The following is a 16,234-nucleotide window of genomic DNA, read 5'->3' as shown; positions in this document are numbered from 1 at the left end:
GCCAGAGCAGTCCAGCACGCAGACTACAGTCTGATGACTGGCAAATTAAAGATGGCTCTGCATGTAGCTGCTCTGAGGCATGTTCTCCTGCTTGCCACCCCTGCTAATCATCCCCTTCAGTGAGCAGTACAGCGTAGTAAGAGGAAGAAGAAGGGAGGTGTAAATTAACAGCTGCAAGTTAATAGCACTAGTTGTAACATCTTGCGATTTGGGTGGAAGCCTCTTTACAACAGATGGCCTTGCTCTGCATCAGCCACTTCACGAAGCCAAAGTGAATGAAGGCAATTATTCAGCCAGTCAGGACATACAGTACCATCTGCCTTATAACCCAGTCTAACTATACCACTGAATGCATTATTTTTAAGGCATCAAGCTGATTTGATCAGTTTTTATAATTCATATTGCTTCTTTCATTATTAAACTATACACTCAATGGATTTCCAGTATCGGCAGATTCTCTCTTGTTTATCACTCAGTGGCCACTTTATTAGGTACCTCCTGTATGTTCAAAGTTTTCTGCCCATCCATGTTTAGGTTTGACGTGCATTCTCTTGTAGCACGTGGTTATTTGAATTACTGTCAACTTCCTGCCAGCTTGAGCCAGTCTGGCCATTCTCCTCTGGCCTTTCTCATTAACGAGGTGTTTTCACACACAGAACCACTGCTCACTGGATGTTTTATTCAGTTGCACCACTCCCTGCAAACTCTAGAGGCCGACGTGCATGAAAATCCCAGGAGATAAGCAGTTTCTGAGTTAAGTACAAGAAAGCATACCAGTGCCTCTACTTCCTTAGGAGTTTGTGAAAATTCAGCAGGACATCCAAAAACTTTGACAAACTTCAAAAGATGTGTAAGGGGAAGTATATTAATTAGTTGCATTACAGCCTGGTATGGAAACACCAATTCCCTTGAATGGAAAATCCTTTAAAAAATGGATATAGCCTAGTCCATCGGGGTAAAGTGTCCCCCACCATTGAGCACATCTATGTGAAACGTTGTTGCAGGTAAGCAGCATCCATCATCGGGTACCCCTCAGCCCACTCAACCCTCTATATCTATAAATATATGCTGTTGTATAGAGCAATGCCGTTCAATCACCAGTTTTCCATGTAATTTATTCTCCCCACTTTCTTAATCAACTCACCTACTCACTAGGCCAAACTAGTAATAGCCAATCAACATTACAACCCACATATCTACTAACAAAATGTTCCATCTTTGGGACATAGGAAGGAATTGGAAACCAAGGGTGGTTGTGTATAAACAGACAGTGCCAGGTATAAGTATCAAACCCACGTCAATAGAGCTACGAGACAACTGATTTACTTGCTGTGTACTGCACCACCTTCACTGGTGTCTCATATATTGATCTTGAAGACAATCTTTTTTTTCCATTTTACAAAGTCATCTTCAACATTACTGCAGCTAACTTGAGTTATTCAATATATATCCATTATTATTGCAGTATCCATAGAAACATTGAAAACCTACAGCACAATACAGGCCCTTCGGGCCACAAAATTGTGCCGAATATGCCCCTACCTTAGAAATTACTAGGCTTACCTATAGCCCTTTATTTTACTAAGCTCCTTGTACCTATCTAAAAGTCTCTTAAAAGACGCTATCGTATCCTCCTCCACCACCGTTGCCGGCAGCCCATTCCACGCACTCACCACTCTCTGTGTAATAAACTTACCCCTGACATCTCCTCTGTACTTACTCCCCAGCACCTCAAACCTGTGTCCTCTTGTGGCAACCATTTCAGCCCTGGGAAAAAGCCTCTGACCATCCATACGATCAATGCCTCTCATCACTTATACACCTCTATCACGTCACTTCTCATTCTCCTTCGCTCTTAGGAGAAAAGGCCGAGTTCACTCAATCTATTCTCATAAGGCATGCTCCCCAATCCAGGCAACATCCTTGTAAACCTCCTCTGCACCCTTTCTATGGCTTCCACATCCTTCCTGTAGTGAAGCGACCAGAACTGAGCACAGTACTCCAAGTGGGGTCTGACCAGGGTCCTAAATAGCTGCAACATTACCTCTCAGCTCCTAAATTCAATTATTGATGAAGGCCAATACACCATATGCCTTCTTAACCATTGAGTCAACCTGCACAGCTGCTTTGAGTGTTCTATTGACTCGGACCCCAAGATCCCTCTGATCCTCCACACTGCCAAGAGTCTTACCATTAATACTATATTCTGCCATCATATTTGGCCTACCAAAATGAACCACCTCACACTTATCTGGGTTGAAATCCATCTGCCACTTTGCAGACCAGTTTTGCATCCTATCAAAGTCCCTCTGTAACCTTCAACAGCCCTCCGCACTATCCACAACACCTCCAACCTTTGTGTCATCAGCAAACTTACTACCCCATCCCTCCACTTCCTCATCCAGGTCATTTGTAAAAATCACGAAGAATAAGGGTCCCAGAACAGATCCCTGAGGCACCCCACTCAATGCAGAATATAACCCGTCTACAACCACACTTTGCCTTCTGTGGGCAAGCCAGTTCTATATATATAGCTAGGGTGCCCAATATGTTTGCACAGTACTGTACTTATCAATGTGGAGTGAAGATCAAGTTTGCAAATCAGGCAGGAACAAAGGATGTTGAGAACAGCGAGGATGGAATGCCACGGGGGGTGGGTGTAGGGGGCTGTGGGACATGTGGCAGAGAAGGAGTGGGGGTGAGAGGGGTGGCGAGGGTGCAGACCACATCCAGCCCTGAGACATGAAGCAAGGTCATTTGAATCCAAAGAACTGGTTTAATGATTATTACAGAATGTCTCTCTGATGACTCCTGCTCCCTTCCCTCTCCCTTCCCCATTTCCCAACCATGATTCATCTCTCACTGCTCCCTTCCCACTTTCGATCCACAATAGAGACCCATATCAGAATCATGTTCATCATCACTTACATCATGAAATTCTATATATGTCTAAGACTTTTGCACAGTACAGTATAGTATGCTCTTAATTGTTGTTACTGTGTCTGCAGTCCAGATACAACTATGGACAAAGTTTTCTTCCTCTTGCAATTATCTGAGTGGTGTCATAACATCAACCTCTTACTCAATGTCAACAAGACCAAGGTGCTAACTATAGACTTCAGGAGAAGGAAACCAGCGGTCTATTAGCCATTTCGCATTGGAGGATCAGAATTGGAGAAGGTGAGCAACTTTAAACTTTAAAGTCATTATAGCAGAGGACCTGTATTGGACCCAGCACTTAAGTGAGGAAAGCACAGCAGCGCCTCTACTTCCTTAGGAGTTTGCAAAGATTCAGCATGACATCTGAAACTTTGACAAACTTCATGGCAAAGAAACGCCAAAGGCCTTGAACGGAAGATCCTACAAGAAGTAATGGGTACAGTCTAGCCCATCATGGTTAAGCCCTCCCAAACACTGAGCACGTCTATATGAATGGTTGTTGCAGGAAAGCAGTATCCATTATCAGGGACCCCCAACACCCAGGACATGCTCCTTTCTCACTGCTGCCATCAAGAAGAAAGTACAGGAGCCTCAGGATCCACACCCGAAGGTTCGGGAAAAGTTACTACCCCTCAACAATCAGGCTCTTGAACCGAAGGGGATAACTTCACTCAACTTCATTTCACTCGCCCCATCACTGAAATGTCTGACAACTAATGGATTCACTTTCAAGGACTCTTCATCTCATGTTCTCGATATTTATTGCTTATTTATTATTACATTTTTGTCTTTTTGTATTTGCACCGTTTGTTGTCTGCTGCGCTCTGGTTGAACGCCCTAGCTGGGCAGACTTACATCGATTCTTTTATCATTATTGAATATGCCCGTAAGGAAAAGAACCTCAGGGTCGTACATGGTGGCACGTATATGTACTTTGGAAATAAGTTTACTTCGGACTTTTGAACTTCAAATTGATTCTACTTTTTGATAAATCTCAGAGACAATTCTTCCTTTTGTCTTTATCCCCTTCTTCATTTTTCAAGGCTTCTCCTGCCCTTGCCAAGAATTTATACACCTGTTAAATACTGTGATGATAAACATCCATTCTAAGCATGCACATGATAACAATATCGTGCTGATAATGGAGGGAAATCTCTCTTACTTGGTGCCTTTGCTGTTTTGGCAACTTTGTCTGTAAATGAAAATACTGCACTGTTAATCCATCCACAGTTTCTACAGTAAACATATTCACAAATTTCCAGTGAATGTCGTTAATATGTCTAATCACATTCATATGTTAGCAATGTGTGCACTGCATTGACCTGCAATAAGCTGCCCACCTGTAATACAAAATCTATTCTGATATTATTCATTGATAAATGATTTACATCTAATCATACTTCATTTAGAAAAAGTCGCATTTAATTTAGAATTTATGAATGCACACGTATAACAGCTTGGTGTAATAAACATTTGGTGCAAGATTTAGGATATTGTTAATGTGACATGCAAAAATTAAACTAATCTTTTATGCCACATATTTTGATTTTGCATTAATAAATGCTGCAGAAATGACTATTAAAGAACACATTTAGTTTGTAGAACAAATTTGCCATTGAAAATATTGCATCTCCATTTCACGCACGTCTATCCTTGCATTGTAATCTTACAAAACTTAGCTATGAGATGGTCCAGTTTAAACGCTTACTGAAATCAAAGCATCTATTGACTAATTGTGCATCTTTCAGAGTTAGTTATTCATTACATTAATTAAAATCTACAAAGCAGAGTTAAATTTTAGCAATGTGATCAGTCTTTTTTTCTGTACATTGCGAGAAGAGTCCTGAGTTCATATTATTTATTTCCTTTAAAAGTAATACAGGGTGGTATTTTTTTTGCTATGGTGTCTAATGTTTACAGGATTAAATTCAATAAATGATATTATCCTGAATAGCTTGGTCATGGCATCTGCTTTGAATCCTTCTTTTCCATCTCTTCCTTCTCCTCACAGCTAAAAGTGTTCTGTGCTCCCTGTCTCATCTCAATACACCAATGCCTGGGGACGTCCTACAACTACATGCAGACTTCAGCATTTTTAATGACCTCCTGAACTGTAACCAGTCAGTCAAAATCAGAACGCAATTAACCAGCAAGTGGCAGCTGGTTTTACCAGTGCTGTATTGCTACCTCTCTGTGGTACTGACACATGGAGGTGGAGAAAATAGATACCAAAATATTAACATGGTTGAATACGTAATACAATAAAGCTATAAATAGTATGATTATAAGTTCCTCTTTATTACCTATTCCTGTTCCTGTTGTAAAGTGTATATATTACATGACTCCCTAGTCCAATTAGAATATAGTATAGTCAAGAACAGGACATAAACTAATGCAAACTGGTGGAACAGAAACACCAGATCTCGGTACATGAAGACCGAGAAGGATACCGCTTTAACTGGGACACCGCTGAGGCTCTGGCACAGGCAAACATGAGCGGGCATGAGAAGCTGGTTCTCTTCTGATAACTTCATAAACAAACATATCAAAATAGACACTATCCACGAACGCCCAAAAGACAAAGAAATGCGAGTCAATAGAATTCAAAGGTTAACGGAAGGGGTAGCGAATCAGGACCCAGGCAAGAAAATGGGGACCTATATAAACACAAGCACTCCGAGTGAAAAACACCAACAACCATGCACTGAGGATGTCACCTTGACCGGTGATGAATCGTCTGCAAGCTAATTGCCAAGCTTGACGAACACCGCATCATCAAATAGTAAAGTCATATCTATGTAACACTTCCTGTTTTAAAAAAGTCATTTTCCTGAGTTTATTATTCAATTCTGCTACAGGCACCAGCTCTTTCCTCTCTATTTATGTTCCTCACCTCACCTGCACTTGGCAGGACATTGATTCCGAAGAGAAAGGGCCATTTTTCAGTTCTTGTATTCACATATCGATTGCTAATTTAGTCAGAGCATTTTAACTGCCTTTCATTTTACTGCAGGTACTATTGGTGGATGCATATTAGTGGTGTCATTGTGTTAAGCACACTGTATAGTTCTACTGATTTAGTGGATCGGTAGCGACAAAAGGATTTAATGCTAAATTCAGAGAATTTGCGAAAGACTGACAAATCAAGAAACAAGCCTCTTTTGCAATATATAGGTCCAAGCAGCTATGTTTGAAGTTATTTCTCCATCTAAATCTGATCAAATTACTGAAAAAAGGACTTATTACTGAGTTCCCATCATTGGTCTTCAGGTAATCTTCCAAGCCAGGTGGTTTGTTCTCCCCACAGAAAGAGCTAAGGGTTCTCTCAGACAATGCCAGAAGGCATGGAAGTTGAGAGGGAGTAGGTTCAAAGGGGATGTGAGTGGTAAGTTTCTTACTCAGAGACTAGTGGATGTCTGGAATATGCTGCCTAGTATGGCTAGAGGCGACATTAGAGGTGTTTTAAGACACATTCTGATAGGCACATGAATATGAGGAAGATAGAGAGATATGTACATTGTGTAGGTAGGATGGGTTACTTTTTGGGGGGGCTTGGATTTACTTTTTAGATACTTGACATAACATTGTGGGTTGAAGAGCCTGTTTCTGTGCTGTACGGTTCTAATGGTGAAGCATGCGTCACCAAATACATTTTAGTAATCCTGAGACTCGGAATAAATCTGCCTTTGCCACAGAGCACAACCAGAATCACCAATAAGGATCACAAAGAATTTAAAATGAAATTTTCCTTTGTAACTGAATTCTTCCCAAGTGATTGTGCTTGTCATCCTTAACACTTAGTCCTAAACAGTGGAATCAAAAAATCGCAAGCTTTCACCATAGTTTACTAAGAAAATAAATGAGGTCTGATTATCATTTTTGATGACGTCACATGATTTCAGTTTGGAGTCATAGAATACTACAGCATAGAAAAAGGCCCTTTGCCCCTTCTAGTTTGTGCCAAACTATTAATCTGCCTAGTCCCATTTCTCCACCCTATTCAAGGTATTCCAAACACTGAAGTTCAGCCAAGAATCTTGATTGAAATTTGAAATAAACACAAAGTAAAGATCATAAAATGCTTTTGCATTATTTTGAAAAGTGAAGGAGTTCATATTCATAAACTCCCCAAAGATCTTTCAATGATGAAGTACAATCAGTATTCCTATTTTGGCAAATGTGACAGCCACCATTGAGTTCAGGTTCATAAAAATCACATAGGCTTATGGCACAGGAAGACAGTATTAGTCCATGCCAATGAAAATAACTACATCTATTCTTCGGTCTTATTGACTACGGAACATCAAATACTCATACAGATTCAGATTAGCTGTTTTAGGGCTTCCCTACAATATTTTCAAGTAATGCATTCCGGACTTCTGTCACATTTTGCAGGATTCTTTCTGCCTCAACTCACTTCTAATTATTTTACCATCTAGACTTAAATCTTCCTCCTCACTTCATTTAATAATCTGTCTGTTACAGGAAATAAGTCCTTCCTAATCACCCTTCCTAGACATTTCATAAGTTCATGTAGTTCAATTAAATCACCCGTCAGCTCTTTTGTTCCGAAGAAAACAGTCTCAGCTTGTCAATTATTTCCTCATAAATAAACATCTACAGTCTAGCAGCCTCTATACTCTCTCTACTGCTGTCACATCCTTCTTCAGTGATGGTCATTGGTATTGTATGAAGTAATCTCTTTGTGGGTTAATTAGTTTTCCATTCAGTTGTAGAAAGATATTTCTGCCATGATCAATAAATGAAAATGTTTCACAAGCTTTCTTAACCATCTTATCAACTCATTCTGCTACCTCAGGGATTCCTGGCATCTCATTTCTTCCACATTTATTAACATTCATTTATAGTTTATTTCCTTGTTTTGTTTCTCCTCTGGAAATTTTTGCTTCGTTAAGTCCTTGGATTGAATTTGTTCTTTCTGTCCACCCTAATATTTTTGTAGACTATTTGGCTTTCTTCCACATTATGGACCAAAAATCTCTTAAATGTCAACAAATGTCTTAATGACAAGTCCAGTATTTGCCTCAATTTACCTTCACCGTCATCAACTTGAAATATTACCTCAGTATTCCTCTTCAAAGAAACTGCCTGACCTGCCTGAAATGGCTTTGCAATTGGAGTACAGTTTATGGCTTACTTTTGGCTGCAATCATGTTCTTAAAAAACAGAAATACAAGGTTTAATTGTGTAGCATTCGTTTGCACAAAGCAATATTTTAACTTCCTGAATATTAACCAAATTTTCTGACAACTCATTAGTTTAGTCACCAAGTGCCTTAGAGGGGGAGTGCCCAGTGCTTTTTGTCCAAGGTGCCTCTCCCAACGCCACAGGAAACGATTTGATTGGCATATTTTTGACTACCAGATGATTCTGTTTCTAATGCGCTTAAAGCAAAAATTTGAATTTCACATTAAACGCAACACACTTGGTAAATATGCTAATTTTACAAGGAAGTTATATTAATTTTAATAAGTGCTTCTTGGAGAAGTGTGAATATTTTTTTCTCAAAAATAAACAAAACCTCATCCTTTACTTCTGAAATATTAACCAAATTATCTGAAAACAACACTAGCTTAATCGCCATGGACCTTTGGAGTTCATATTCAGTAGGAAGAACATAAACTCCCTATTAGAACTGCAAAGCTGACAGGCGTGCGACAGGATTAAAAACTGCACAGCAGGAGAGAACTAGTGAAGGAAGCCTGTCAGGGCGCATTGCCCGAGGACTGTTCTGGATGTTCTAACTCGCACCCACACTCCAACTTCTGTGGAGAAAAAGGTTAGATCTCACATTTGGCAGACATTTTTAGTGAAGATTGCTCTTCACACTATACAGTAAAAATCTGATAAACTGCTGTACAACTATCTGAAAATCCCAAAGTTCCACCATCTAGCTCAGCGGATAATATTTGCTACATCCTTTTCAACTTGCTAGTTCTCCAGTTCTAACGCTCCCTTTGATCCCACTGAAGTCCCAGTCCCCACCATCCATTCTGACTAACCAGAGCCCTGGTTCCCTCAATCTTTTTAAATTGAACAGGGTCCTGTTTCCCTCATTCCCATTAAATTTACCTGCATCTCTGAGTAATTTAATATGTTACTATGTAACATCTAAAAAAGGGGGAATTAAGAAGTTAGAGGGCATTGATTAGTGCAATATCCATTAGTCTGGTAATCTGTCATCCTGGCATCACTAAAGTCCTCAGCATGCTTAATTGTCAGGGTTTTACCATACCAGAAAATCTCCCTGTTTAATTATAATGGGATCTGAGTGTCTGCCTAACTATTATATTAGTATATTCTTTCATCCTTGTCAGATATGCACTGTGGTCATGCATGTCAATGGCAGCTATAATTAACTGCTTGGCCAAGGCTCTCAGTAAGTTTTTTTTTGGTTTCTGATATATTTATCAGTGAATCAAATGGAACTGTATTTGGAGGTTTCAGCTCAGCAGAGGAAAATATTCCAGGCTTTGTTCTCTGCTATGCAGTTGCCACATGGGAAATAGTTTCATGTACAGGGTGCTCCAGCACAGCCTCCATTTCTTCAGCTTCATCTGCTGTGTGGGCACACCGGGGCAATCTATCTGGCAGTGAGAGGGATCCCAGTGGGGATGTCGCCAAATGAGGATCATTCTGAAGTTAATACTTCAGTAATACTTGAGTAACATTGTAAATTTATTGGTTGATCAGGCACTCTTTGTTGTCTACATTATTCAGTACGGGTTAAACGCAGGGATTACATGGACAGCATAAGTCATTACGCCACCGCATCATAAGTGCGTGCCTAACTAAATAACTGCAAAGTAGGCACGTTATTCCCCAGTGCCATGCTTCTTGTTCAATTAGTTTTATGTTTTGGAGTTACAAAGTATAACAAGAGTCTTCTCCCTTTACATTTGGTAGTAGGTCGGAGAATGTTGCATGGAGCAGTGCCAAGTGACAGGTTCATGGGCTCTGGGGCCACTAATCGTTTCTGTGACCATAATTTCCCCATGGGGATGAATAAAGTATCTATCTATCTATCTATCTATCTAATAAAACTGTTACCATTGTTGACTGTGGTATCTTTGAGAAGAAGTCCCACAATACTCCACTAATTCTTTTGTCATTACAGTACACTATTGAATGGTTTTATATGAAAACATTGATACATTAATGAAAAGTTCTCCAGCTTTGATGTCACAGAGAGTGATCCAAGTACATCCATTGGCTCCGAAATAGCAACTGTGCCAAAGTATCAGTCCTCGGGATCCTATCCTGGCAATGAATTAATAACGAAAATGCATTGTAATTGGACTCTTGTCAAAATTCATATAGTTGACTTACCTTCTTTTCCATGTTGAATCTTTTCTGGAATCATAAAAAAAACTGGCATTAGATAGTTGCATGACTGATTTCTAGGATGACAATTAAAAAGCACCTTCAATAAGTGACCCCAAAGTTCTTCTCCGGAGAAAATGTCACCTCGTGTGTAAAGCCCAATGTGGGATCTCTTCTGCAAATATTGACTTAGCTTGGGAAATTATATGGTATTTTTCTTCTCTTTTTGCACTACTTATTTAATTTGAGTTTTAAAAATATGTATATTAATATTTCTTAGCGTAATTTACAATAATAATATTAATGAATAAACTCTTTTCAGGCCTCTAGCTGGGTACACTTGTCGACTTCAATCGACGTTTCGATGACAAACTCAGCTATCTTCATCAGGGATGATGCCTGGGCATGTATTTATACCCCGGCTGTCTGTCCCTCCTGATTGGTTAATCCCCATCCAATCAGGTGCCCACTGTCTCTCCTTGTTTACAATCAAATTCCAGTTCTTACTTAGAGCGAGACCTTCATCTTTGTTAAAATTCTTTTCCTCCAGTTTTGTTTCAATGGCTTCCTTCACCAGGTGGACTCTAAAGCCACTGGCATGGCCCAGTAGTTTGGTACATCGCAGTCAATCCTGTGGCCATTGTGAATGCAATGTTCTGCTACCGCCAGTTCTAAATCAGGCTTTTATTATTATGCATTGCATGCTACTGCTGCTGCAAAATAACAAATTGCACGGCATATGCTGGTGATATTAAACCTGACTCTGACTCTGAAACTTCCCCACCTTTAGGTAGCAATACTTCCCTAGATAACATTCAATTTCTTCAACAAGATGGAACCTGATATCTATGTGGTTGAAAGTAGCTGTAGGCTTCCAGCCATGAGGGTGATAGGGGGAAGACTGGGGATATCTGGTGAAATTGTGGAAAAATAAGTCAATGAGATAGTAGGTAAGAAGAGTGAAAGGACAGTCAAGGGGTGTGTGCTGGTAAGAAGAGGAGAATGGTGGAGTTATGAGGAAGAATAGCAGCGAGAAAGCTGATTGAAGCAGAGGAATTAGTATTCATTAGAATCAAGATCTAGTGCTCTGCTCTCCCCGGAGCAGACCGAGAGCACGAGCTGCGTCATGGAGATAACCAGAGACAGGGCGCCAAGACATGATCAACTCTATTTCGAAGCGTCGAGGAGGACTGAGCATCGAAGGCAATGTGGAGTAGGTCAGCGGCTGCTCTCCATAGAGGTCACGGGGTCAACAGCAGTTGGAAGCCGGGTCAGAGGCATTCGGACCCGGTGTGACGGTCCCTCTTCACGGAAGGTCTGAGTTCATGCACCCGTTCTCTTCAATGCGAACAGGAGGATGTTTTCAAAACTCTGAGATTTATATGATTATTGGACTGTAGTTCATATTGGTCTCCTTCAGTTTTCTTCATTTTCTTTCTTATTGGCAATTGGTGAGTGAGTGATATGTTACTTTTTGTGCGGGGGGGGGTTTAGAGATTTGGGATCTGATGTTCTTGTTGGTGATTATCCTGTGTGGGTGATCTATTCATTTTTGTGGGTATTGCCACTGTTTTTCGCGAGGGAGCGGTTGGGGGTTTGATGCTATTTTCTTTGTTCTGTTTTGCGAGGCAGGGGTTGGAGGATTGGGGTTTTTGATGCTCTAGCTGCCATTTTCCATGAGGGTGATCTATGAGTTTTTATGTGAGGGAGAGCGGCTTGAGAGTCTGGGGTTTGATGTTCCAGCTGCAGTTTTCTATGTGGGTGATCTTTTAGTTTTTGTGCGAGGGAAGGGGTGGGGTGTTTGGGGTTTATGAGTTTTGTTTCTTTTTCTTTTTCATGTGGGGGGGTGATGTCTTTTTCTTTCAACAAACCCCATGGTCTTTCTGTAATTCATGACTATCTGGAAGAAGACAAATCTCAGAGTTGTATTGTACATGCATACTTTGACAATAAAATGAAGCTTTGAAGTGTGAGGATTTAAGCTTGTTACGCTAATAGAAACTCCTGTGCTATCTGGACAACAATCAATTCTGTAAAGCCAATAACCTTGTGAACTGGTGATTGCTCATTGGTCACAGAAGAGTTCTAGAGGGTGAGATTCTCCTTCAGGTTTTAATATAAATATTATTTTTGTTTCATCCTCACAAATGTGATTTGATTTAATAGGGGTCAATTTAAGACCCTAGCGTTGGTCCTCAAGTTGTCTATCATTGAATCAGTGAGCATGTTTGTTTGCCCAGGTTATTCCTGTCTCCAGGGAGTAATATCGTTTATTTCCTTCACACTACAAATGTAGAGAATATCAGAATGGAGGAAACTGGCAATATTGACATCCTCCATCACCATGGAACATAGAACAGTATAATGCAGTCCAGGCCTTTCAGTCCTCGATGTTCTGCCAACCCTTCAACCTACTCTAAGATTAATCTAACCCTCCCCTCCCACATAGCCCTCCATTTTACTTTTATCCATGTGCCTATCCAAGAGTCTCTTAACTGTGCCTAATGTTTCTGCCTCTACCATCACACTTGACAGCACGTTCCCCAGACCTACCGCTCTCTACCTCAGACATCCCCCATGCTTTTCTCCAAACAGCTGTCTGTGGTTGTCCATTGTATCCATAAACTTTTGATGTCAAGATTATTACCCTTGATGTCAAGAGCTAAGTTTAGTGTGGAAGGAAATTGTATTTATTCAGGCCACTCAATAAATTCTCATCCAGCCCAGGATAATAAGATTTGCTCTACCTTAAGCTATCCAATATCATAACAGAACTATCATTATGATAAAGCTATTTCTTTAAAAAATGTTTGAGAAGATAATGTGCTATTGAAATATACAGGGAGGCATTTTTGATTTAATAGACAAGCAAATAAATAGTTTGCACTTAGTTTTCAACTCTCAGCAGCTAGCTGGGTATGCCAAGTAATTGGGCATATTTAAAGTGGAGGTTGATATGTTCTTGATTAGTAAGGACTCGGAAAGAAGGCAGGGGATTGGAGTTAAGAGGAAAGATAATCAGCCATGACCAAATGCAGAGCAAACTCAATGGTTCTAATAGCCTAAATCGGCTCCTATGTCTTGTAGTGTTAAAGTCTATATACAAAATACATTGTTTAATCAGAATTATATTACCTGGTTTAGCAACAGCAGGTGTCTCTATAAAATAAAGTACATAGAAATCAATTCAATAAAGTGAATATGATACAGATAGAGCACAACAAGAAATTATTATCCTTTTTAACTTTATATAACTTAACTTGGCCAGTTCTTAATCAAATTCAGGCCCTTGGCCATCCTTTCCCCCTTTAATTCAAAAAATATTGTGAGTAGTTTCCTTGTTAACAGTGTTCCTCAATGTAAATATTGGAAACTAAAGCTAGATTACACCAAACCAAATTTTACAGTGAATATTTGCAGCTGTAATCCAAATGCCAGTTAAGTAAACACAGTCAGTAAAGATTATTGGCACTGATTGTGGGAAATTTTAGGGAGGTGTTACATCTTATGTCCATAGCTTTAGCTTGTGCCAAAGCTCCTGCACACTTGCCATTCTGAGCAAAGTGCTCCACAGCGGCTGTTGCTTTCAATCATATGAAATTAGCATTTGATAATTATTTCTTATTACATCCATATGAGGTAGTTATATGCCACAGGTCCATAGAGCCATGCAGATTTAAAGAGGCTAAATTCAAACGTCACAATGTAATATTCTCTTTTTCTTTACTTATACAGTAGGTTCTGGTTAATTGGGGCACAGCAGGAATTATTTTGTTCTCCTTTACACTTGTGTACTGGAAATTACATTAAACAATTTTGAATCTTGAATACAGCAGCAGAAGACCACAAATATGCACTCCGTGACCACTTTTGGTACAGGAGGTACCTAAAATGTGACCCGAGGGTATGTGTACAGTTGAAGCAGGAGGACTTTCCTTGAGTTTATTTTGTCATTGTGAAGTACGAATTTATATTCTTAATCAATGATTATGGAATCAGTCTGTGGTACATTTATTCCACACCTCAGTTTCGTTTCCATGTAATTTTTAGTTCTGTGGAAAAGCCCATATTAGTGCCTGTATAAAATGTTCCTTCAGACATCCTTATTTTTCTATTTCAATTCATGTTTGCTTACCAACGTTGGACCTACACCTTGAGAAAGAAACCCTTGCCTTTGGATAGAGATCAGATGATAAACAAACAATTGAACAATGTCACATTAGATTTTGCTTTCCATTTGCACAACCTATTTAATTTTTATTTCTGTATTTATTACTATAACTTATAGGATATTTTTTGTATTGCACTGTATTGCAGCCACAAAATGAGAATGTCATGACATGTTGTGTTCAGTATTGAGGGAGAGTGCAGACACATTGGTCTGGGAGCATGCAGGCTCTTCAACTGAACTTTATTGATGACTCGGCTTGTACAGTATTTGAGCTCCTCCCAGGTGGGAGAGGGTACTGAGTGGCACAAGATTAATTCATTAACTACCACATCATCTCCTCTTCTTGAAAGGAAAGGAAAAGCTAGGTATGTACTTCTTGTCTATAGAACTGCATTGAAATTGTAGCCACTGAAATCGAGCAATTCTGTTCACTATACCCATAACACATGACTTATGCTCCCTACACAAGCATAAAAACGAATTACCAATATTATAGGTCTTTCTCTTTGTTTTCATGACTTACTGTATGTTAGCAATAATAAACATGGTTCTGATTCTAAAAGTTGCAGAATCAGTAATCGATTAATTTTGGCTTATTCTTCATGGTATGAATCTAACACAGTCTATTTATTCTGCTGTATCCATCCAAGCTGTTTTGATGTCTGGTTCATGATAAGATTAGTTTTATTTGTCACATGTACATCGACACAGTGATCTGTATCATTTTGCATCAACGATCAATTGTATCTGCTTGTCACCTGATATCCATCCAAAAGCAAGCGGCACTTTCTCAAGGTGTAGGTGCTACATTGCAGATCAGGTGCCACAAGCAGTTATTTTTATTGAGCGCAAGTGAAATGAAAATCAGCTACCATTCCTACCTTCCCAATTTCAACATTGCCCCTAATGTCTCCTAATTGCTTTTGAGTTTGTAATTTGAAACTGCATACAATATTCAAAGAACTTTTTGGAAATAACACTGAATTATGATTGGCATCTTTTTGGTAAAGGTTAAAGATGATTTAAGTCCCTAAATGAGAAACTGGAGGTAGACTTATTAATATATTGAATGTTAATGCTGACTATTTACAAATGAAGTGCATTTTCTATAAAATATTCATTAAAATTCAGTACTGTGCAAAAGTCTTAGGCACCCTAGCTATATATGTGTCCCTAAGTCTTTTGCACAGTACTGTAATTGTCCGCTCTAATAAAATACACTGCCAAGATTCAGTGTGACCCAATTTCACATGTTCTACAATTTCAGCTGTGATTGTTTTACTGATGTGTGTATCACAGCAGCTGATTGCAGAGAAGGAAATCAGCTGGGAAGAAGGGTTTATAAGATACAGGAGCAGATTGGGCCATTTGGTCCATTGAGTCTGCTCTGCCATTTCATCATAGCTGATTCAATTTTCCTCTCAGCCCCAATCTCCTGCCTTCTCCCCATATCCCTTCATGCACTGACCAGTCAAGAATCTATCAACCTCTGCCTTAAATATATATAACGACTTGGCCTCCACATGCTGTCTGTGGCAAAGAATTCCACAGATTCACCATCCTCTAGCTAAAGAAATTCCTCCTTATCTCCAGTGATAAAGGACGCCCCTCTATTCAGAGGCTGCGTCTTCTGGTTTCAGACTCTCCCACCATAGGAAATATCCTTTCCACATCCACTCTATCAAGGCCTTTCACCATTTGATAAGTTTCAATGAGGTCAACCCTCATTCTTCTGAGTTCCAGTGAATGCAGTCCCGGAGCCATCAAACGCTCTTCATA

At 39.6% G+C, this 16,234-nt stretch overlaps 1 protein-coding gene across 1 annotated transcript in view; it reads right to left on the bottom strand.

Annotated features, from left to right (window-relative positions):
* Nucleotides 1-16,234, bottom strand: part of trdn (triadin) — a 507,565-nt gene that overhangs the window by 16,839 nt on the left and 474,492 nt on the right. Inside the window, exons 56-58 of the mRNA XM_073055375.1 lie at nt 13,420-13,443; nt 10,291-10,314; nt 4,103-4,132 (exon numbers count right to left, since the gene is read on the bottom strand). Of these exons, the coding sequence (XP_072911476.1) occupies nt 4,103-4,132; nt 10,291-10,314; nt 13,420-13,443 (78 nt within the window). The remainder of the gene's footprint in view (nt 1-4,102; nt 4,133-10,290; nt 10,315-13,419; nt 13,444-16,234) is intronic.

Source organism: Hemitrygon akajei, chromosome 9 (assembly GCF_048418815.1).
Source record: "Hemitrygon akajei chromosome 9, sHemAka1.3, whole genome shotgun sequence".
Classification (NCBI taxonomy): Eukaryota; Metazoa; Chordata; class Chondrichthyes; order Myliobatiformes; family Dasyatidae; genus Hemitrygon; species Hemitrygon akajei.
This window is presented reverse-complemented; position numbering and strand designations above follow the sequence as displayed.